At 43.0% G+C, this 17,872-nt stretch overlaps 2 protein-coding genes and 1 pseudogene across 4 annotated transcripts; 1 reads left to right on the top strand and 2 right to left on the bottom strand.

Annotated features, from left to right (window-relative positions):
- Nucleotides 1-53: 53 nt before the first annotated feature.
- LOC146667746 (uncharacterized) lies at nucleotides 54-9,527 on the bottom strand. 3 transcript variants are annotated; one of them, XM_085409425.1, is made up of 19 exons: nucleotides 9,373-9,527; nucleotides 8,830-8,959; nucleotides 8,641-8,749; nucleotides 8,458-8,551; nucleotides 7,291-7,441; nucleotides 7,068-7,185; nucleotides 5,396-5,521; nucleotides 5,244-5,306; nucleotides 5,030-5,152; nucleotides 4,795-4,950; nucleotides 4,670-4,723; nucleotides 3,847-4,076; nucleotides 3,227-3,306; nucleotides 2,983-3,072; nucleotides 2,803-2,880; nucleotides 2,628-2,732; nucleotides 1,582-1,655; nucleotides 1,176-1,279; nucleotides 54-335 (listed from the first exon to the last, which is right to left on the bottom strand). In XM_085409425.1, the coding sequence occupies exons 2-18, from the start codon at nucleotides 8,948-8,950 to the stop codon at nucleotides 1,219-1,221; spliced, it is 1,833 nt and encodes a 610-aa protein (XP_085265551.1). In that variant the 5' UTR covers nucleotides 8,951-8,959; nucleotides 9,373-9,527; the 3' UTR covers nucleotides 54-335; nucleotides 1,176-1,218. The 3 variants fall into 3 exon arrangements, with proteins under 3 accessions (XP_085265551.1, XP_085265552.1, XP_085265550.1); XM_085409426.1 differs by lacking the exon at nucleotides 1,582-1,655; XM_085409424.1 differs by lacking the exons at nucleotides 54-335; nucleotides 1,176-1,279; nucleotides 1,582-1,655 and adding an exon at nucleotides 2,077-2,416.
- On the top strand, nucleotides 6,061-6,893 carry LOC146667747 (small ribosomal subunit protein eS1 pseudogene; annotated as a pseudogene).
- Nucleotides 9,528-12,218: 2,691 nt separating the features above from the next.
- Nucleotides 12,219-17,514, bottom strand: ptcd1 (pentatricopeptide repeat domain 1). The gene is made up of 8 exons (XM_085409421.1): nucleotides 16,785-17,514; nucleotides 16,490-16,630; nucleotides 15,162-15,380; nucleotides 14,970-15,071; nucleotides 14,156-14,803; nucleotides 13,719-13,835; nucleotides 13,372-13,554; nucleotides 12,219-12,688 (listed from the first exon to the last, which is right to left on the bottom strand). Exons 1-8 carry the CDS (start codon nucleotides 17,247-17,249, stop codon nucleotides 12,437-12,439), a joined length of 2,127 nt encoding a protein of 708 aa, XP_085265547.1. The 5' UTR covers nucleotides 17,250-17,514; the 3' UTR covers nucleotides 12,219-12,436.
- Between the last annotated feature and the right edge of the window lie 358 nt (nucleotides 17,515-17,872).

The following is a 17,872-nucleotide window of genomic DNA, read 5'->3' as shown; positions in this document are numbered from 1 at the left end:
TATCTTGCTGTGGAGACAAAATCATTTTATATTCAAGCAGCGATTCAGCAATCTAATGCATAAAACTGTCTTTTTATTTATAACTGTAACATTAACATTTATGAACATTAAAAAGGTGAATCAATATCAAGTCTCTTGTCATCAGATGGTGAATAACAGAAGTATGTGCATTGTACCAACATGAGCTGGTGTGAGGACGCAGGTACAGTCGGGCATCTGTAAGACGCTGGCGACTCTCCGCAGTATTTAAACCTTTGTGGAAGGCAATAGTGCTGTAAACAGTGTTTAAGACTTCTGTAGCTCTGCAGGGGTTAAGTATGTGCAATCAGGATGCACTGGAACAAGAAGAAAAGTAATGACAATGAGATTCAGTCAGACACACGTGCAGTGCTGAAATTATCACATGGCTGTTAGAATTTAAAAAAAAAAAAAAAAATCCTTTATCAGACAATATTTCATAGTTAAAAAGTCCTTGCTTGTCCCACTTGTGCTGAGGTAATGTATGAGTCGGCATAAATATGTAGCTCTAACGCTTTTAGAGCCTCTCTTCCCTCCGTCGCAGACACTTAACGCACCTGCTGCATCCACAAAGCAACTTGCATTGTGGAGGAACCGCACACACACTCTTCACCCTGCTGCCTTCTGGCAAGAGGTACTGGAGTATTCAGGCCCTCACTGCCAGACTGTGAGACAGTTTCTTCCCAAGCTGTTAGACTCCTGAACACTCAGTAACTGGACTGACACACATGCATACCTTCATACACGTCAATACCAAGCACTTATCTGCAGAATCACACACATTCATACACCAAGTTACTTTTTGCACATTTCTATTGCACTGTTGTGTCTGTATCGTTCTGTCTCTTGTTGCACTGTCTTTGTTTTTGCACACTGCACTTTATGTAGTCCTGTGTTGATTATCTGTTCTATGTCATATGTAGCACCACGGTCTTGGAGGAACGTTGTCTCGTCTCATTGAGTACTGCACATGGTTGGAATGACAATAAAGCCACTTGACATCACACTCCATTTTTATATTTACATTTAACGCACACAAACTTTTTTGGGGAACTGGGATTGTATTAAATCAAAGCTTTTCTGTTTCTGGAAGTTAATTTGATTAGCTAAAGGATGCTGAGATTTGTAGTGGTTTATCTCAAGACTTGTTCACATACCTGCTGTTTTCCCTCTCCTGTGCAATCGCCTGAAAGAATCTTTTCAGATGTTCTTCACTGGAGGAAAAACTTTCACAAAGCCACCTAAAGGCCCATGAATTCTCCTGCAACACAAGAAAGCTGATTAAACAACAAACAACAGCACAGCCCCCGAGAATTCAAAGTGTGAAATTATAGAATCTTTTCAGTCAATAGTGACCCCAAACAAACAGACAAAGCATACAATTTTAAAGTTGTGGTGTCATATGTTTAACTGCGAGTAACACTCTCACCTAAGAGAAAGCATCCTGAGTGTGAAAATGTCAGAAGAAAGACTTCTGTGAACAGCTGGAAACTACACACTAAACTCCAGCTGCTTTTATTAATTTGGAGAGTTATTTATCCATTACTGGTGTGTTAATCTGACCTGTCACAGGTGGTTTCCATCACAGATGAGACTTGAGTGAAGAGCTGGATCTTAAACATTTCTTTAGAGAGCAGCTACAAAATTGTAGATCAAAGTAAGAGTACTGACAGGGACTAGAAAGAGAGAGCATATTTCTCCTGTTTTGGCTTCCCTTCATTGGCTTCCTGTTAAATCCAGAATTGAATTCAAAATCCTGCTCCTCACATACAAGGTCTTAAATAATCAGGCCCCATCTTATCTTAATGACCTTGTAGTACCATATCACCCTATTAGAGCACTTCACTCTCGCTCTGCAGGCCTACTTGTTGTTCCTAGAGTATTTAAAAGTAGAATGGGAGGCAGAGCCTTCAGTTTTCAGGCCCCTCTTCTGTGGAACCAGCTTCCAGTTTGGATTCGGGAGACAGAATTAACTGAGGGAAAACAGTGTGTGGTTCCAATAGCCGAAGACATGTGGATTTTATGACTCTTCCACAGTGTGTCTTTTGTTTTGTTCCCCCCCCCCCCCAAGTCTTAAAAGGTAGGTTTTCCTCCCCACTGTTACCAGTTGGTTGGGTCATCTGTATTACCTTCCAATAAATCATAGCAGGAGGTGACTATACCTGTGATTTGGTGCTATATAAATAAAAAATGACCTGTAATCAATTTGAGAAGAGTGAGGCTGAGAGTGATTCTCTAAAACAAGCTTTTCCATGTTTCTTTATACTGTACTTGTCTTATTTGTTATGCACGTCTGTTGTTTTGTAATTTGGGGGGGGGGGGGGGGGGGGGGGAGGAAAAAAAGGAAGGCCATCCAGTGCCAAATGAAAAGATGCAGATCCATCCGCTGTGGCGACGCCTTGGGAAATAAGGGAGCCGCGAAAAGTACCTTTAATTATTTCTTTAGCGAGACAAAGATGCAAGAGACACTCAAACTGTCATAGTTACACAAAATTATAGCACCGTTATTGTTGCGTGTGCCAATAGAGCCCTTTACATGATATAGCTTAAGTATGTGAAAGCACAAACAGTGGCGTGGCGTCTATGGAAGGAAAGCAAGAGTTGGCTACCTGAAAGGTGTTGAGCACAGGTAGGATCGGATACAAAACGGAATCGAGGATTCTTTGGCTCAAAGCTTCCGTCACCAACAGGAGCAAGGCCTGATCTGGATACACCTGCGAACACATTGGACTGTTTAGTTCTCGCAAATTCTAAACACTGAAGTGTAAGTGTTAATGCACTGACCTCATGCAAGGATCGTGGGATCTGCATATTGGAGCCCTTCTGATCAAGCAATATCCCTTTCACAACATCCCGCGCTTCCTTCATCATTCAGACATCGAGGAGACAAAATACAGAATGAAACAAAGCAGAGAAACATGGAGAAAGCTGCAAGTCTAACTCTAACAATCAAGAAGTACACACCTGCAGAAACTGCATACTGGGCATGGGTAAAGCAGTGAGTGAACCGCAAGGCTTGTTGACAATCGAGAGCAAACTGGTCCAACACCGAGACTGGATCAGAGGAGTATTAGACATGCAGTCAGACATGGGACATACTAGTCAAGGTTTTAACAAGTATAAAATGTACCTAAACCAAGAAATAAAGATGGCAGATATCTAGAGACAAAAACATTTTTCAGACTTGAATGAGGAGCTTTTAACTTACATCAGCATATACAGCACTGCAGCATCCCTGAGCCCTGAGAGCAAACCTCACCAGCTCATGACGTTTCAGCGGCACAGCATCTACACACAGAGGAATCAGATTTATTATCAATCCTTGTTTTATACTAAATCTTATCCTGAAGCTACGTTTACACTGCAAACCTCATTGCTTCATTTGGATATTTTGCGTTGATTTTTTTTGTTGAACTGTTCATATTAATGATGCAATTGTGTGGCCAAAATCAGATTCCCATGTGACCTGATTCATATGCTCTTGTTACTGTTCTTACAGCAACAAAGACTTCTCACACAGGAGGCGGTCATACAGAAGCAAGCACAGAGGTCACAGTTAGTATAACTTTAAAGGGCTGTAGCTGCAATCACATGACATTATTGTGCATGTGACATCTCTATTGAGGTGTATGTGGATGCACAGTTGAAGCGGGAATGTGGTGGAGTGATGACATGAATGGCTTCAGTAATGCACTTTCAACTGAAAATTTCGTGATAATTACAGTAACACTAAGAAAAATCAGACACAAGCACAAACTGACTTGGGTCACTTCTGAACTTGGTACAACCCCCCCCCCCCCAAAAAAAAACAAAACATCTCTGCTGGACCTTCAATAGACTCCCACGCTGCACCAGCACAGCAGAGCTCTCCCGGTTTACTGACTGGTGTCAGCTTTGGTGCAGTCGCTGTTTCAAAGACTTTGAGATAAAAGAGGAAGAGGTCCGGAGTAAAGTGGGAAGCGGGAGCATTCACCGAGGGGAACAAACTTGTGAGAGCTGATGAAAAGTCTCCAGCCATGCACATGAAGTAGGGGATGAGGTCTTGTATCTGCTGATACCTGACAGAGAAACAAATCCAATGCAGCAAGTCAGCAACATGTCACTGCTGGTGTCTAAATATTTAAACGTTTGATTTGAGATTTTAGTTTCTCTATAGATGGTAACTGCAGATTGACAGTCATTTCTGAACCTATATTTAACGAATTAATGAACTCCAGATGGGGTTTTAAACTATGAAATATGGAAGAGCTACAGTTTTCCCCTTTTTCAATTAAAAATGTATTATCCATCCTAGACTGGAAGAAGAAGATTGAAAATGTGAAGCAAGTGCAGAAGCGCCTCAAACCTCCCCTCTTCCTAATGGCCGTGGCGTGGGGGTGATCGGCTTATAGTTTTTACTTTGTAAATGTAGAACAAAACACGTTACACCTACGACACTGATATCCTGATCCAGGAAACTGTCTCACTCTCGCCTGCACCTGGATCAAGGATTTTCTTACAAAGTGCCGACAAATAGTCAAGCCTGGTCCTCACCTCACCCCCAAAACACCACTCAGTGCTGGTTATGTTTTTAAATCATGTACTGACATGACAATAACACAAAATGCACTTTGCTGGAAAGAAAAACAGAGGAACCTGTGCATGTACTCACTGTGCGGTGTTGTCTGTCTGGACGACTCGTAGATATCGACACAGCTCTCTGTACCTGCAGACAGAAACAACACAGTTAGACAGCTGTCTACACACAGCAAAGTGAATGAGTTCACGTATACAAACCTGCGCTGATGCTGCAGTAGCTCCGTCCTCAGCAGAATCACAGAAATCTGTTCAGTCAGGACGTCTTTCTTGCCTTTGTCCTTACGCACGCCTGACACGTTCTGTCCCTTCATCACAGACACGAGCAGGACGTCGTTCCAGGGGCGAACACACAGGCTGGAGCACACAAACATCAAGTTATAGCAACAACATATACATGTAACAGGTAACCCTGGAGGTTAAAGGGCGAGCATACCTGTTTCTCATGTTCCTCAGCTCAGCTGGGAAATGCAGTTTCTTGCAAAACTCCTGTAGTTTGTTAATGAAGTCTGGAGTAAAATTAGCCATCACCATCTGTCTCTGTACCAATGCTATTACCCTGGTAAGCACACACAAACACAAGTAGAAGATGAATATCCAGGTGAATGAGCTACAGGTATAACACAAGAAGTCAACGTGCATGCATTTACCTCTGCAGTAACATCGTTTTAGCTGTATCAACATTAGCCATTGGAGAAGCAAAGATGAAACCCCTGTAAATGGAATAAAAAAATATTGAAAAACATTTGAAAATTAAGAAAAAAAGGAATGTGTGTAGAAGCGGAAATGCTGCAGTGAGTACCCTGAGAAATGGAAATGTCTAATAAAGTCCTCAGCAGCCCCCAGACTCATGATGACTGCCGCTCTGCTGTCCTGTTGATCTGCCTGGTTCAGGAACGAGGACACAAACTCAAACACCGGTGAGTAACTGGAACAAACACAACAAAAAACAAAGGAAAGTTAAAGAGACGTCTTAATATACAAGTGTGTGGACTCGTTCCAGCACTGCACTCCTAAAATTAACAGCTGACCTCACTGAAACGTTACGTCAGACTTTTTCAACTCGGTTTTCCTGGGTCTTTTCACGTGTGTTATGAATAAATCTTCTTTTTTACAGTACCGGTACTAGTTTTATTTTGTTGCATTTATCCGCGACACCTTAAAGGCCGGTCCGTGAAAATATTGTTGGGCATGAACCGGTCCGTGGCGGAAAAAAGGTTGGGGACCGCTGGTTTAGAGGAGAAGTCAGTAATGCATCAACAGAACAAGCAATAAATAAAGAAATACTTTTAAAACAAATAATTAAATCAAAAATATAAAATCGCAGATTTACAACCAGGCAGTCCTATGAAAAAAAACTGAAGCTTTTATAACACTATCTCCAAATACGTCACTAAAAGCAAAGAAAAGTGTGCACCCTTTCTCCAAGAATGGCTGATGTTAAGGCATCAGCTGTGTTAAACAATATTGGTCACCAGGACTCAGGGAACCAAAATGACCTCAGATGGTCTAAAGGGACATGTTTTTGAGGTGAGCCTTGGTGATCTGTAGGATGAATAGCTGGTCTTTCCACAGGTTTAAGCTCATTACTGGGAATGTTCAAGGCAAAAATTGTCACAGCAACTTCCATGGACCTGATCCGTAACAAGATATGGCAGACTTGCCCCCCCCAGACTTGCCCCCTTCCTGAGCTCTGTTTTGCTGCAGGTTTCTCCTGCAGTGTGAGTTTTTCCCTTCACACTGTCACCAAGTACTTGGCTCGAGAGGGGTCGGCTAACTGTAGGATCTTCACCTTACAATCCAAATCACTGTGAGGCACTTGTTGATGTAATTTGACACTATATAACTAAAGTTTATTGAATTGACCACAATTCAAGCCCAAGTGAATATAAAGACCACTGATGGCTACTTTCTTCTTCTTTTTTGTGTGGGTTTCACAAAAAACTGTACCAACCAGATTAGAAAGACCTCCTACACCTGATGGAGCTCATGACATGTGATGCTCTGACCAATGACCAGAAGGAAGTGCTGAACAAGGTGATCCACGACAGTGGTTCACACTTCAATGTTGGCCTTCTGTCAAATGTCTAAATAATTATACAAAGTTATTGTGAACTGGACTGTACATCAAAGCAGAGCATTAAGTGATTTACGAGCCAGCTGCTTGATGTATACCTGCAAGCTCAAGAAGCTTAAAAAGCCTTAAAAAGTCTGACTTGGGGAAAGTGATGAAGTTCCATGTTGAAGGTGGTGGCGGCAGTGCAGCAAAGGCAGAGGGTAGAGACAGCGGACAGCTATGACCGTGCCCATCCCGTAGACAGTGTAAAAACACTGACCTGAATAATCAATGTAAATGCTCCACATATTTATAGACATATTGGGAATCTCTTACAGCTATGGATTTATAATTGGTCCAGATGTGGCTCCTAATCATTGCAATATAGAAATCAAAATCTGAGTGTTATGAAACATACTTGTAGATGAAGCCTTGTTGGTTCTCTTGGCTCAGACCATAGTCCTTTAGTGCCTCGCCTTTCATGTAGGACGAGTAGAGCGCAGAGAGCTCTTGTCTGAACTGCTGCAGCAACGTCGCTGGACATGAAGTGAAAATAAATAAATACATTAGTAAGATATATTTAAAGTACAGTACAAGAGGTTCATCTCGGGTGTCTCCTCGCATGAATTTGTTGTTTGCACCTGCTTGTCGGAGGTGCGAGTCCATTTCTGACAGGGTGAGGTTGAAAGCAGTCAGTCCTCCCAGCAGCTTATGGTTTCTGAGGTTGCTCCAGAAGGCGCTCCTCTTGTGGCTGTTGCAGTGACAAATGCCGCTCACGCACCACATTTCACACTGAAAAACCAGCGAGAAAAGCACATCAATCACTATTTTGTAAGAGACCTCCCCATGACTTCAAGGACCTGCTGGGGACATAGGGATGTAAAACTTCACTGACATAAGCTGGTGCTTGTTCATGAAGAGCTCTAAAAATCAAAACCTGAATTTTTTTAATCGACTCTGAATTTAATCTGGAGTCAGTGCAGCTGGGTCAGCAACAGCGTGCCATGAGAGCTCTTGGAAGACTTAGCACTCTGACCAACCTTCAGACATTCCAGGAAGTTGTGTTTACTTAGACAACAATGAATTACAGCAATCCAGGGGTAAAGAAATAAATGCATAAATAACAATCTCCAGGTCAGAGTGCGACACAATGGGACTGGACAATATGTCTTTAGTGATAAAAACAAGTGTGAACCACAGATCAGACATGAACACTCAAAGTGATGTTCATGTCAAATCCTGATAGAAATTTAGCAAACAAGGCAAGGCGACCAAGAGCTTCTATTTCCTTAGGCAAAAATAAGTCAGGGGCATAAACAAGGACTTCCTCATTAAATTGGAGAAAGCTGTTTGCCATCCAACTCTTCATAGACCTATTCAGGATCTGTAGCTTAAAAAGAGAGATGTATAACTGAAGGTCATCAGCATAGCAGATAGCAGCGATGACAGTCATGTTGTTAAAGGTCCCCAAAATGTGCTGAAGAGGGAGCAGATACAACGGAAACAATAAGAGCCCAGTACAGAACCTTATGGCACACCACAAGTAAGAGAAGTGGAAGGACCTGTATTCAAAATTAGCTTAAAATGAGCTGATAACACTACAAAAAAAATCTTTAATTCTTTATTTTCCCCCATACTGTTTCTTGATACAGTGTTATTAAAAAACAAAACAAAAAACAAAGTATGCATTTATTTAATTTTTGAGTAGGCAAGAGCAAAAACAAGCAAAAAAAACAGATGAATACAGTTTAGTGAACCCTCCAAACTGCTGGTCAGAAACATTTTGTCCTGTTAACATTAACACCTACCAATGATGCCAGCTTATCGCAGATGTAGCAGAAGCACTGATCACAAATGAGCTGGTTACTGTCTACTGGCATGTTAGTCTCCAACTCTGTAGGCCTGAGCGTGCCAAAGAAAAGCAGTGTGAGCACCTGACACAGTAAGACGGGGGTAAAGAGCACTGATGGTCATTTCAAAGTGTATCTCACGTAAAAGGGTGTATGGGACAGTCGTAGCGAGCATGAGGTAGCACATCAGCGTGGCGGGAGAAGGTCACGACCAGGTCTTCCTCCAGAGTGCTGGGAGAGGACACGCAGTCTGGAACACAGAGGCTGTTAGTGATTAGTCATAAGATCATCCACAAACACATGGAGCAAACAAAATAAAACCGCTGTCACCTTTTTCCTTCACATCCACCACCTCCACGATGAGGCAGGACATGTCTCTGTCATCCTTATGATCATCGTCATCATCACTACTCAGGATGATTATATCTCCACTGTCTGCTGGCGTGCACATCAGAAATGCCTGGTTAAAAAAAGAAGAAGAAAGAAACAGAAAAAGGAAAACCAACCATCAGTTAGTTCACAGATGCAAACCTGCAGTATGAAATGCGTGCATGAATGTAGACTTAACCCTGCAGTCATGCACCAAGGCTGCTAGCCCACAGGCTCAGCTGTGTGCTTTGTTGTGAATTTCTAAACTTTAGAGGTCATACTTTCTCAACAACACTGTGTTATTCTGCAGCATGAACTGTTCCAGCCAGGCCTAACAAAGGGACAGTACGGTTTTCTTACTTTTAAGAGGACAGTTATTTATTTTTACAACTTTAGAAACGCGTAGAAAAAAAAGTCGACCTCGCGCTTTATTAGCTGCAGGCGAACGTGTAACGTAAACCACATAAATGACCGCGTCGGTACCGTAAACCATAGTTTTCTTACCTTGTTCTGTTTTACTGTTTGTGTCTAAACCGAAGTACGCTTTCCTTCGCGCCTGGCGACTGAAATTTCTGCGTCACCGGATGTGATGGCGTCGCTTCCTCTGCTGCTGTTTCTTTCTTCTGTTTTTTGCGGCTGTGTAACAGCTTCGAGTTGCATTACCGCCGCCTCCCGCATAGAAGAGAGAAAACAGTCTAATTAAGGTGAAAATCATCATCTTGTTAATACATTGCTCCTAAAAATGAAGGGAACACTTGGTCACTCGGTCGAGTCTCTTCAACTTTGTCAGTTAGGAAGTAGAAAGCATGTAAGCCACTTCTTCAGGTTAACATCAGTGTTAAGCCTGGGTTTGAGGTATGAGCTCACCACCTTCTGACCAATCAAATGTTCGTCTTCCCTCCTGTCCGACCTCCATGCTCGGACGGGACCATGTTTAGATCCAGTTTTTCTATGTATTCTTTACTTCCTCTCTGACAGTCAAACATCACTGAAGATAACATGTATTAAATTAAATACTCAACAATAATCTGTCAGATTTTTACCAGAATTGTGATATTGGTAAATCTGTTTACTAACACTTTCCTTCCTGGGATCAAATAGACCTTAATGATATATTCAAAACACATTCATTAAACACTTTTAATACACAGCTACTGCACTCTGTCCTCTCATGGCAGGTTACTTTCAGTATGCATAAATTATGTGATTTATCAGATGCTGCCAGCATCAATACAGGGAGTGCAGAATTATTAGGCAAGTTGTATTTTTGAGGAATAATGTTATTATTGAACAACAACCATGTTCTCAATGAACCCAAAAAACTCATTAATATCAAAGCTGAATGTTTTTGGAAGTAGTTTTTAGTTTGTTCTTAGTTTTAGCTATTTTAGGGGGATATCTGTGTGTGCAGGTGACTATTACTGTGCATAATTATTAGGCAACTTAACAAAAAACAAATATATACCCATTTCAATTATTTATTTTTACCAGTGAAACCAATATAACATCTCCACATTCACAAATATACATTTCTGACATTCAAAAACAAAACAAAAACAAATCAGCGACCAATATAGCCACCTTTCTTTGCAAGGACACTCAAAAGCCTGCCATCCATGGATTCTGTCAGTGTTTTGATCTGTTCACCATCAACATTGCGTGCAGCAGCAACCACAGCCTCCCAGACACTGTTCAGAGAGGTGTACTGTTTTCCCTCCTTGTAAATCTCACATTTGATGATGGACCACAGGTTCTCAATGGGGTTCAGATCAGGTGAACAAGGTGGCCATGTCATTAGTTTTTCTTCTTTTATACCCTTTCTTGCCAGCCACGCTGTGGAGTACTTGGACGCGTGTGATGGAGCATTGTCCTGCATGAAAATCATGTTTTTCTTGAAGGATGCAGACTTCTTCCTGTACCACTGCTTGAAGAAGGTGTCTTCCAGAAACTGGCAGTAGGACTGGGAGTTGAGCTTGACTCCATCCTCAACCCGAAAAGGCCCCACAAGCTCATCTTTGATGATACCAGCCCAAACCAGTACTCCACCTCCACCTTGCTGGCGTCTGAGTCGGACTGGAGCTCTCTGCCCTTTACCAATCCAGCCACGGGCCCATCCATCTGGCCCATCAAGACTCACTCTCATGTCATCAGTCCATAAAACCTTAGAAAAACCAGTCTTGAGATATTTCTTGGCCCAGTCTTGACGTTTCAGCTTGTGTGTCTTGTTCAGTGGTGGTTGTCTTTCAGACTTTCTTACCTTGGCCATGTCTCTGAGTATTGCACACCTTGTGCTTTTGGGCACTCCAGTGATGTTGCAGCTCTGAAATATGGCCAAACTGGTGGCAAGTGGCATCTTGGCAGCTGCACACTTGACTTTTCTCAGTTCATGGGCAGTTATTTTGCGCCTCGGTTTTTCCACACGCTTCTTGCGACCCTGTTGACTATTTTGAATGAAACGCTTGATTGTTCGATGATCACGCTTCAGAAGCTTTGCAATTTTGAGACTGCTGCATCCCTCTGCAAGATATCTCACTATTTTTGACTTTTCTGAACCTGTCAAGTCCTTCTTTTGACCCATTTTGCCAAAGGAAAGGAAGTTGCCTAATAATTATGCACACCTGATATAGGGTGTTGATGTCATTAGACCACACCCCTTCTCATTACAGAGATGCACATCACCTAATATGCTTAATTGGTAGTAGGCTTTCGAGCCTATACAGCTTGGAGTAAGACAACATGCATGAAGAGGATGATGTGGACAAAATACTCATTTGCCTAATAATTCTGCACTCCCCGTATACAGCCCACACACTGAGCCAGACACCTCTCCTCTCCTCCTCTGTGCTTCGGTCTCGTCCAGCAGTCAGCACGGGAGGAAGGTTGAAACTGAACGGAAATATAAGCCATTTCTGCAGAATCAGTCTCAAGCAAATCCACAGGAGATCAAACTGAATCCATTAAAACACAAAGTAGTACAGTCCTGTACTGATTAAAGGTTTGAGTGGGCTGAAGCAGCGAGTCTGGGAACAGCTGCTTTAGAAATCAGAAATGCGTTTGCCTCTTATTGCAAGATGATTTATCTTCAGCTCTGGGTCATCAGGTTCACGCTTACTGTTCGTTTGGATAAAAGTTGACTTTGAAAATGAACTGAGCAAACCTGACATTTAACAAAGGCCCTCAACTTGCTTACAAATGCAGGTAATCCTCACACCAAACAACGTTATGAAACTGCTGTTTGTTTATTGAAACGCTGATCAATATTAATACTCAGTTAACCCGAAATCCACAAATTTTATGACCAGTGTGGGTCACTGAAAGCCAATGGGTTGGTTGGGTACCTTTAAAATGACAGTATAACTGAAAAGATGGAGATGAAGAAGTTTTATTTTTCAATAAACAAGCCCAAAAACTTGAAACTGGAACATAAATTACAATGACATCACTGTTTTTCAAGAATAACGCAACCACATGAGCCACTATTTTGATCCAAGTCCATCCAGGGTTATAAAGTTTATTACAGAACAAGCAGCAGGTAAAAGAGTGGTCGTGATGATCTCCTGGAGTTCAGTCATACAGTGGACGTGCTGCTGCTCTTCCTGTCCCTGTTGCGAGTATGACACCTCCTGGCTGCTGCTCTGTGGTTCCTCTGGGCCTCCGTCAGCCCATCTGCAGCCTCTGTTCTCAGCTCTGCAGCATCTGTCTGGGACTGCAGCGCTCCCTGCTCCTCCTCAGCGCTCTGAGCAGGCATGTGCTTGAGCCACTGCTGGTAGTAACCACGGAAACCGTCAATTTGGACCAGATAGTTGTTTCTGGATTTGTACTGGGATAGAGAGAGGGGAGAGGGTGCCAAAAAGTGAGGGGACCAGAGTGAAAGGAGAAATGTGAGTCATACAGTCACCTTCCAAGTTGGATCTTTGTTGTGCCACGAAATGAGAAGAAGTTGTCTGTTTACAGACTGCACTGAAGTCAGTAAACAGAGAGGCATTAAGATTGACAGCATACACACTTCAATTAGAGCAAAATAGTTTACAGTGTTTTTTATTCCCGTGTTTCCAATTTAGATTTTACTTGACTGGTCTGCCTGTGTATTTTAACATTGGCTGGACTTGCAACTTGCCTGCTTTGGACTGCAGCCAGTAATAATTGTTCTGCTCTGCAGCCTCAGTGAGCTTGGCACCAGCTGAAGTCTGTGATAAGAGACTCACTGGAGAGGCAGCTAATTATATCAAATCAAATCAAATCAAATCACTTTTATTGTCACATCACATGTGCAGGTACATTGGTACAGCACATGTGAGTGAAATTCTTGTGTGCGAGCTTCACAAGCAACAGAGTTGTGCACTCTGTGTTATATGGCACTTATTTGTGAATTAGAAAAAAAAAACTTATAAAGGAATATCCTAGCAATTATTTGAAAAGAGCATATGCCTTCTCTAAATATGTGGGAAACACTCATGTACCAATCATTACAGATGTGCTCAGTATAGATGGGTGCATGCTGACCTGGTTATAGTTGGGAGGATATTGTGCAGCAAACTCCAGCTGTCTGATGATGACCTCATTAGGCCAGACTTTCATGTCACTCATGGTTTTAAGGATTGTTCTTAGGTAGACGTAATCCAGTTTGCGACTCGCTCGGCCAATCAGAGCAGAGAACACGTGGACGTTAGGCCTCAGTCCTGCTTCCTGAGAAAAAACGCATAGAGCAAAGTTAACTAAGATGCACAAGCACCTAAACCCTGCATTCCTTCTACCGACCAGCAGGGGGCGAGTTCTGCACTAACAATGCCAGAGACAGAATTCAGGTCAATAAACAGCCAAATTTAGTGTAATAACATATGCTTTGTCACCTCTATGCCTTTCAGCAACTGAAGGCCGTCTTTCTGCTGGTCACAGGCTAATGCAAGGCACCCAAATGTCTGCAGATCCACATTTACATTGCGCTGTCTCATTACACTCAGCACAGCCTGAAAAGTGAAAGAAGTGTGCGAAAAACAGCACGCACAGTTTAAACATTTCTAACTCCAATTTTGTTAACGTTTACCCAAGTTTAAAATTTGTGTTCCTTCCTCCTCCAGATTTACAGATACCAGATAGACAACAGTTTTTCTGAGGACTATTTCTCCTAAGAAGTTGCTCCAGGATGGGCGTCACAAACAAAAACAACACACACACACACACACACACACACACACACACACACACACACACACACACACACACACACACACACACACACACACACACACACACACACACACACACACACACACACACACACACACACCTTTGCCTCGTCCAAGTCCCCGGCTCGCGCTGATCTGTGAATCACAGAGTTGAAGAACGCGACATCAAGCTTCACTTGATGCCGTTTGGCGACCTTCAACAACACCTGCAGAGACTGGTAGCCTGGCTCCATCGTGTCGGCCAGTAGGGTCAGAGTCCTGAGGTTTGGACTGAGTCCGTTAGCTTCCATCCTCTCTAGAAAACCTTTAGCTCCACCGATGAGGGCGAGCCTGTCTGACATTTTATCTACAGTGCCAAGGGAGACCACAGCACCTCTTTTACCCTCAAAAAGTTCTAGTAGGTTAGGAGCAGAGGAGTTGGCGACTAACTCTCCGGGTAATCGGGCATTTACTGTTTGCCTGACCGGTATCAGATGGGCCGAGTCATGTCTGAGTCGCGTCTCACTGCTGTCTTCCTTCTGCTCAGGCTGGATAAATAACCGTCTCTCAAGTAGGTCGATGTCTATCACAGCCTTGCACCTGGACTCCGACACATCCTTGCTCCCTTTCTGACCCTCACAGTCAGTCCCCAGCAGAAGAGCAGTGGCCAAGGCAGGATCGCCAAGTCCACAATCTCTGGCAGTTCTCAGGAGCAGGGTATAGTTGTGCGAGTCAGGACGAATCCCTGACTGCAGCATCTGGCGCCACACCTGAAATGAACATTACGAAGGAGCTCATTTGTGTATCAAGTATCAATATTGTTTAATGACCACCTGATGTATCATTATCAGATTTTTAAGATCAACGAGAGCTGGCATTGGTTGGGCTATTTTAAAGTTTACTCCTAAAAACATCCCACACTTAAGTATTACGTACCTGTAACGCCAGCCTGAATCCTGCCTCTTTGTCCTTCAAGCAGCCCATCAGCAGGTAGTGAAATGTCTCCTGAGTTACAGCATGACCATTCTCCAGCATCTCCTACAAAATGCACACAAACCCAGAATAAGACACAATTTGGTGACAATGGATGAGCTTTCTCCCTTATAAACATGCAGCTGTGTGTCCTACCCTGAGCGTATAAATGCAGGCCTGAAGGTGGTTGGTGACGGCGTGCGCCTTCAGAAGAGCGTGGTACGTGATTGTGCTGAGAGGGTAGTTTTTGCGACGGAGCTCTTGCTCTAGCTTCAGCGCTTGCTGCAGGCCAGCTTGTTTTGAAGGCGACTCGGCGCAGGCGTTGAAGAGCGCCGTGTAGGTTGCATCGTTAGCAGTGAGACCACGCTTCTTCATCTAGGAGAGAAAAAAAATAAAATAAACAAATAATTACAGAGAGGGTTTCTGACTGTGTATAACGATCGGTCAGAATAAAGGACAAGAATGAATAACACACTTAAATATTAAAAAAAAACAAACATCTACAATGAAACTAAACTGATTGTGAAAGCTGGCTCTTCTATGGCATTAGTGGACTAAAGCAGTCCCCAAGCTTTTAACCCCTCTGAATTTGAAATAAGACTTATATTTATTTTAACACACAAACACATAGGAGTCTCGCATCAGTGTCTGAAGCTTTAAAAATACTAGAATCTGTTCTTTGATTATAGCCAATCTCCACAGTTTTCCTGACACAAATCTGGAGGATGGAGGGATTGGCAGCCTGCAGCATTTAAAGTAATGTTTCTCATTAAATCTTGACTGCCATACAAATAAATTTATAGTAACTTTGATGGCTGTAGTAGCTGGTATGTGGGGCAGTTCAATTGTACAAATCATTTGTATTAATCTTAGTCTCTTCTTGTGGATATTAAAAGCGAGGTCCATATTCATGCATCTTCTCTGTGGTCTTCCTTGTTTCCCGCTGGCAGCTCCATCTTCAACATCCTTTGTTCACTACATCCACCATCTCTCCTCTGCACATGTCCAAACCATTTCAGCCTTGCCTCTCTAACTTTGTCTCCAAATTGCTTCACCTGAGCAGCTGTCCCTGTGATAAACTACATTTAGAATTTTGTCCATCCTGGTCACTACTGATGAAAATCAGAGCATCTTCAACTCTGCCACCTTGAACTACTCCTATCTTTAGTCAGAGCCACCGTCTCCCAACCATACACCATCGAAGCTCTTCTAGACCTTCCCTTTAAATCTTTCACCCTGCCTGTTGCTTCGGATTGTTGACCCCAGGCATTCACCTTCTCTACTCCTTGCACATCTCCCGTCTTGCTTCCACCTGCTCCTTAGCCTCACTACATATCACAATGTCATCTGCAAACATCACAATTCAGCAACTGGAAACTGCAGCACCACTCTAAAACTGTCAAACATGAATATTTTAACTTAGAGTTAGAGTGTACCTTGCACACTGACATCTCATTTCAATTGGTCAAATTAAATATGCTTACATCATTGTAGAGTTTGAAGGCTTTTTTCAGTTGTCCAGCTCGTCCACAGCCTCCTATCAGGACCGTGTAGTTGTACTCCGCCGGCTGCAGCCTCTCTCCCTGCAGCATGTCCCTGCTGAACACATCCAGAGCCTCCTGTAGCTGTGAGAGCACAGAGGAGGGTTATAAACACATCAGCAGGGAAGAGAAAGAACAGAATGCTCCTTTACGTTGGTTGCCAAGTTAAACACAAAGAAGAAGAAGAAGAAGAAGAGAAAGAACATCAGTTAACATAAAACTGCTCAGCCACACTAACCTTGTTCTCTTTGATGAGCTTTTTGCATTGTAAGAAGTACCAGTACGGTGTATTTCTCCTCACGGGCCTCCTCTGAGGTTTACCGGCGTCTTCTCGCTCCTCTTCGTTCCCGGTTCCGTCTTCCCGGTACTGCAGGTCCCGGAGGCCTGGGCTGCTTTTCCTGAACGTCCTCCTGGAGGCCATGTCGGTAGACAGAGAGCCGAAGTTTTCCCAGTCAAGTGGTTCAGAGGGGGAGTCCAGTGGGTCCGCGTCTCCTCGGGAGAGGGCTGACAGACACACGGGCCTAGGATGCCAGGGAGTGTGTGTGAGAAGCCTGGATAAAGGGTGCTGTGACACATCCCGTCTGCCTGTTAGAGTTAGCGGTTCTGGTGACTTCCTAAAGGTTGAAAATGTGCACAGCCTGGCAGCAGGAAGCGATATTTTCCTCCCGTTTCGCGCACACGAACGGACAACGGACGTCAGCATGTTTGTTAGTGTTAGCGAGCTGGTTAAAAGCTAACGGATCATGTCGGGTTTCTTCCTTTTGTCAGAAAACTACAAAATGTGTTACACTTACAAGGCTAGCTAAAGGTGCACTAACTAGCTGCTGACAAGCTGAGTACAACCACGATGTTTCAATGACACAAACTTGCCCAGACCTTAATAGTAGATATACAAATATAATTATGAGCGTCTTTTGGGGGGATTATTTTTTAGATCGTTGGAGTAAATTAACAAATTTAATTTAATTAAAAGTATATTTCTATTAACGGTTTACATAAATTGTTGAAAAATACCAGTCTAGTTAATTAAGGATGGCGTACTTCGATCGACTACATCGACAATATGTTAGTACGCCTGTGTGGTGTTTAGGCTTCACATAATCTTTAGATAGATTGATATCGCCCCCTGATGGCTATGAAAGTACATTTTCCGTCTTTTGAATGGGGTGAAATGAGGTGAAGGCTAAAGCCACATCTTTCTATTTACTAAACATCCAGGAAAATGTTCTAGTTAATATCTAAGTGGCGGGTCAGGTGGGGTCAAGCAAGGCTTAAATGAAACAGGTAATAAACCCTCAAGTGAATAGGCAGGATAGTTTAGTCAGC

Source organism: Rhamphochromis longiceps, linkage group LG6 (genome assembly GCF_057381845.1).
Source record: "Rhamphochromis longiceps isolate RC_006_pf linkage group LG6, R_longiceps_female_GT1.1, whole genome shotgun sequence".
NCBI classification, from domain to species: Eukaryota; Metazoa; Chordata; class Actinopteri; order Cichliformes; family Cichlidae; genus Rhamphochromis; species Rhamphochromis longiceps.
Note: the sequence above shows the minus strand (reverse complement) of the source record. Positions and strands in the feature narration are given on the sequence as shown.

What these genes read in the sequence shown, in the direction of transcription:
- LOC146667746 (XM_085409424.1), bottom strand. Translation starts at nt 8,950, where the DNA reads ATGTGCACGCCAGCAGACAGTGGAGATATAATCATCCTGAGTAGTGAT. An exon ending in CTACTGCAGCATCAGCGCAG is followed by an intron (nt 4,724 to 4,794) that starts GTTTGTATACGT and finishes TTCTGTCTGCAG; the next exon opens with GTACAGAGAGCTGTGTCGAT. An exon ending in CAGACAGACAACACCGCACA is followed by an intron (nt 4,077 to 4,669) that starts GTGAGTACATGC and finishes TTTCTCTGTCAG; the next exon opens with GTATCAGCAGATACAAGACC.
- ptcd1 (XM_085409421.1), bottom strand. Translation starts at nt 17,249, where the DNA reads ATGCTGACGTCCGTTGTCCGTTCGTGTGCGCGAAACGGGAGGAAAATA. An exon ending in GATTCAGGCTGGCGTTACAG is followed by an intron (nt 14,804 to 14,969) that starts GTACGTAATACT and finishes TGTTCATTTCAG; the next exon opens with GTGTGGCGCCAGATGCTGCA. An exon ending in ATCCTCCCAACTATAACCAG is followed by an intron (nt 12,689 to 13,371) that starts GTCAGCATGCAC and finishes TCTCTATCCCAG; the next exon opens with TACAAATCCAGAAACAACTA.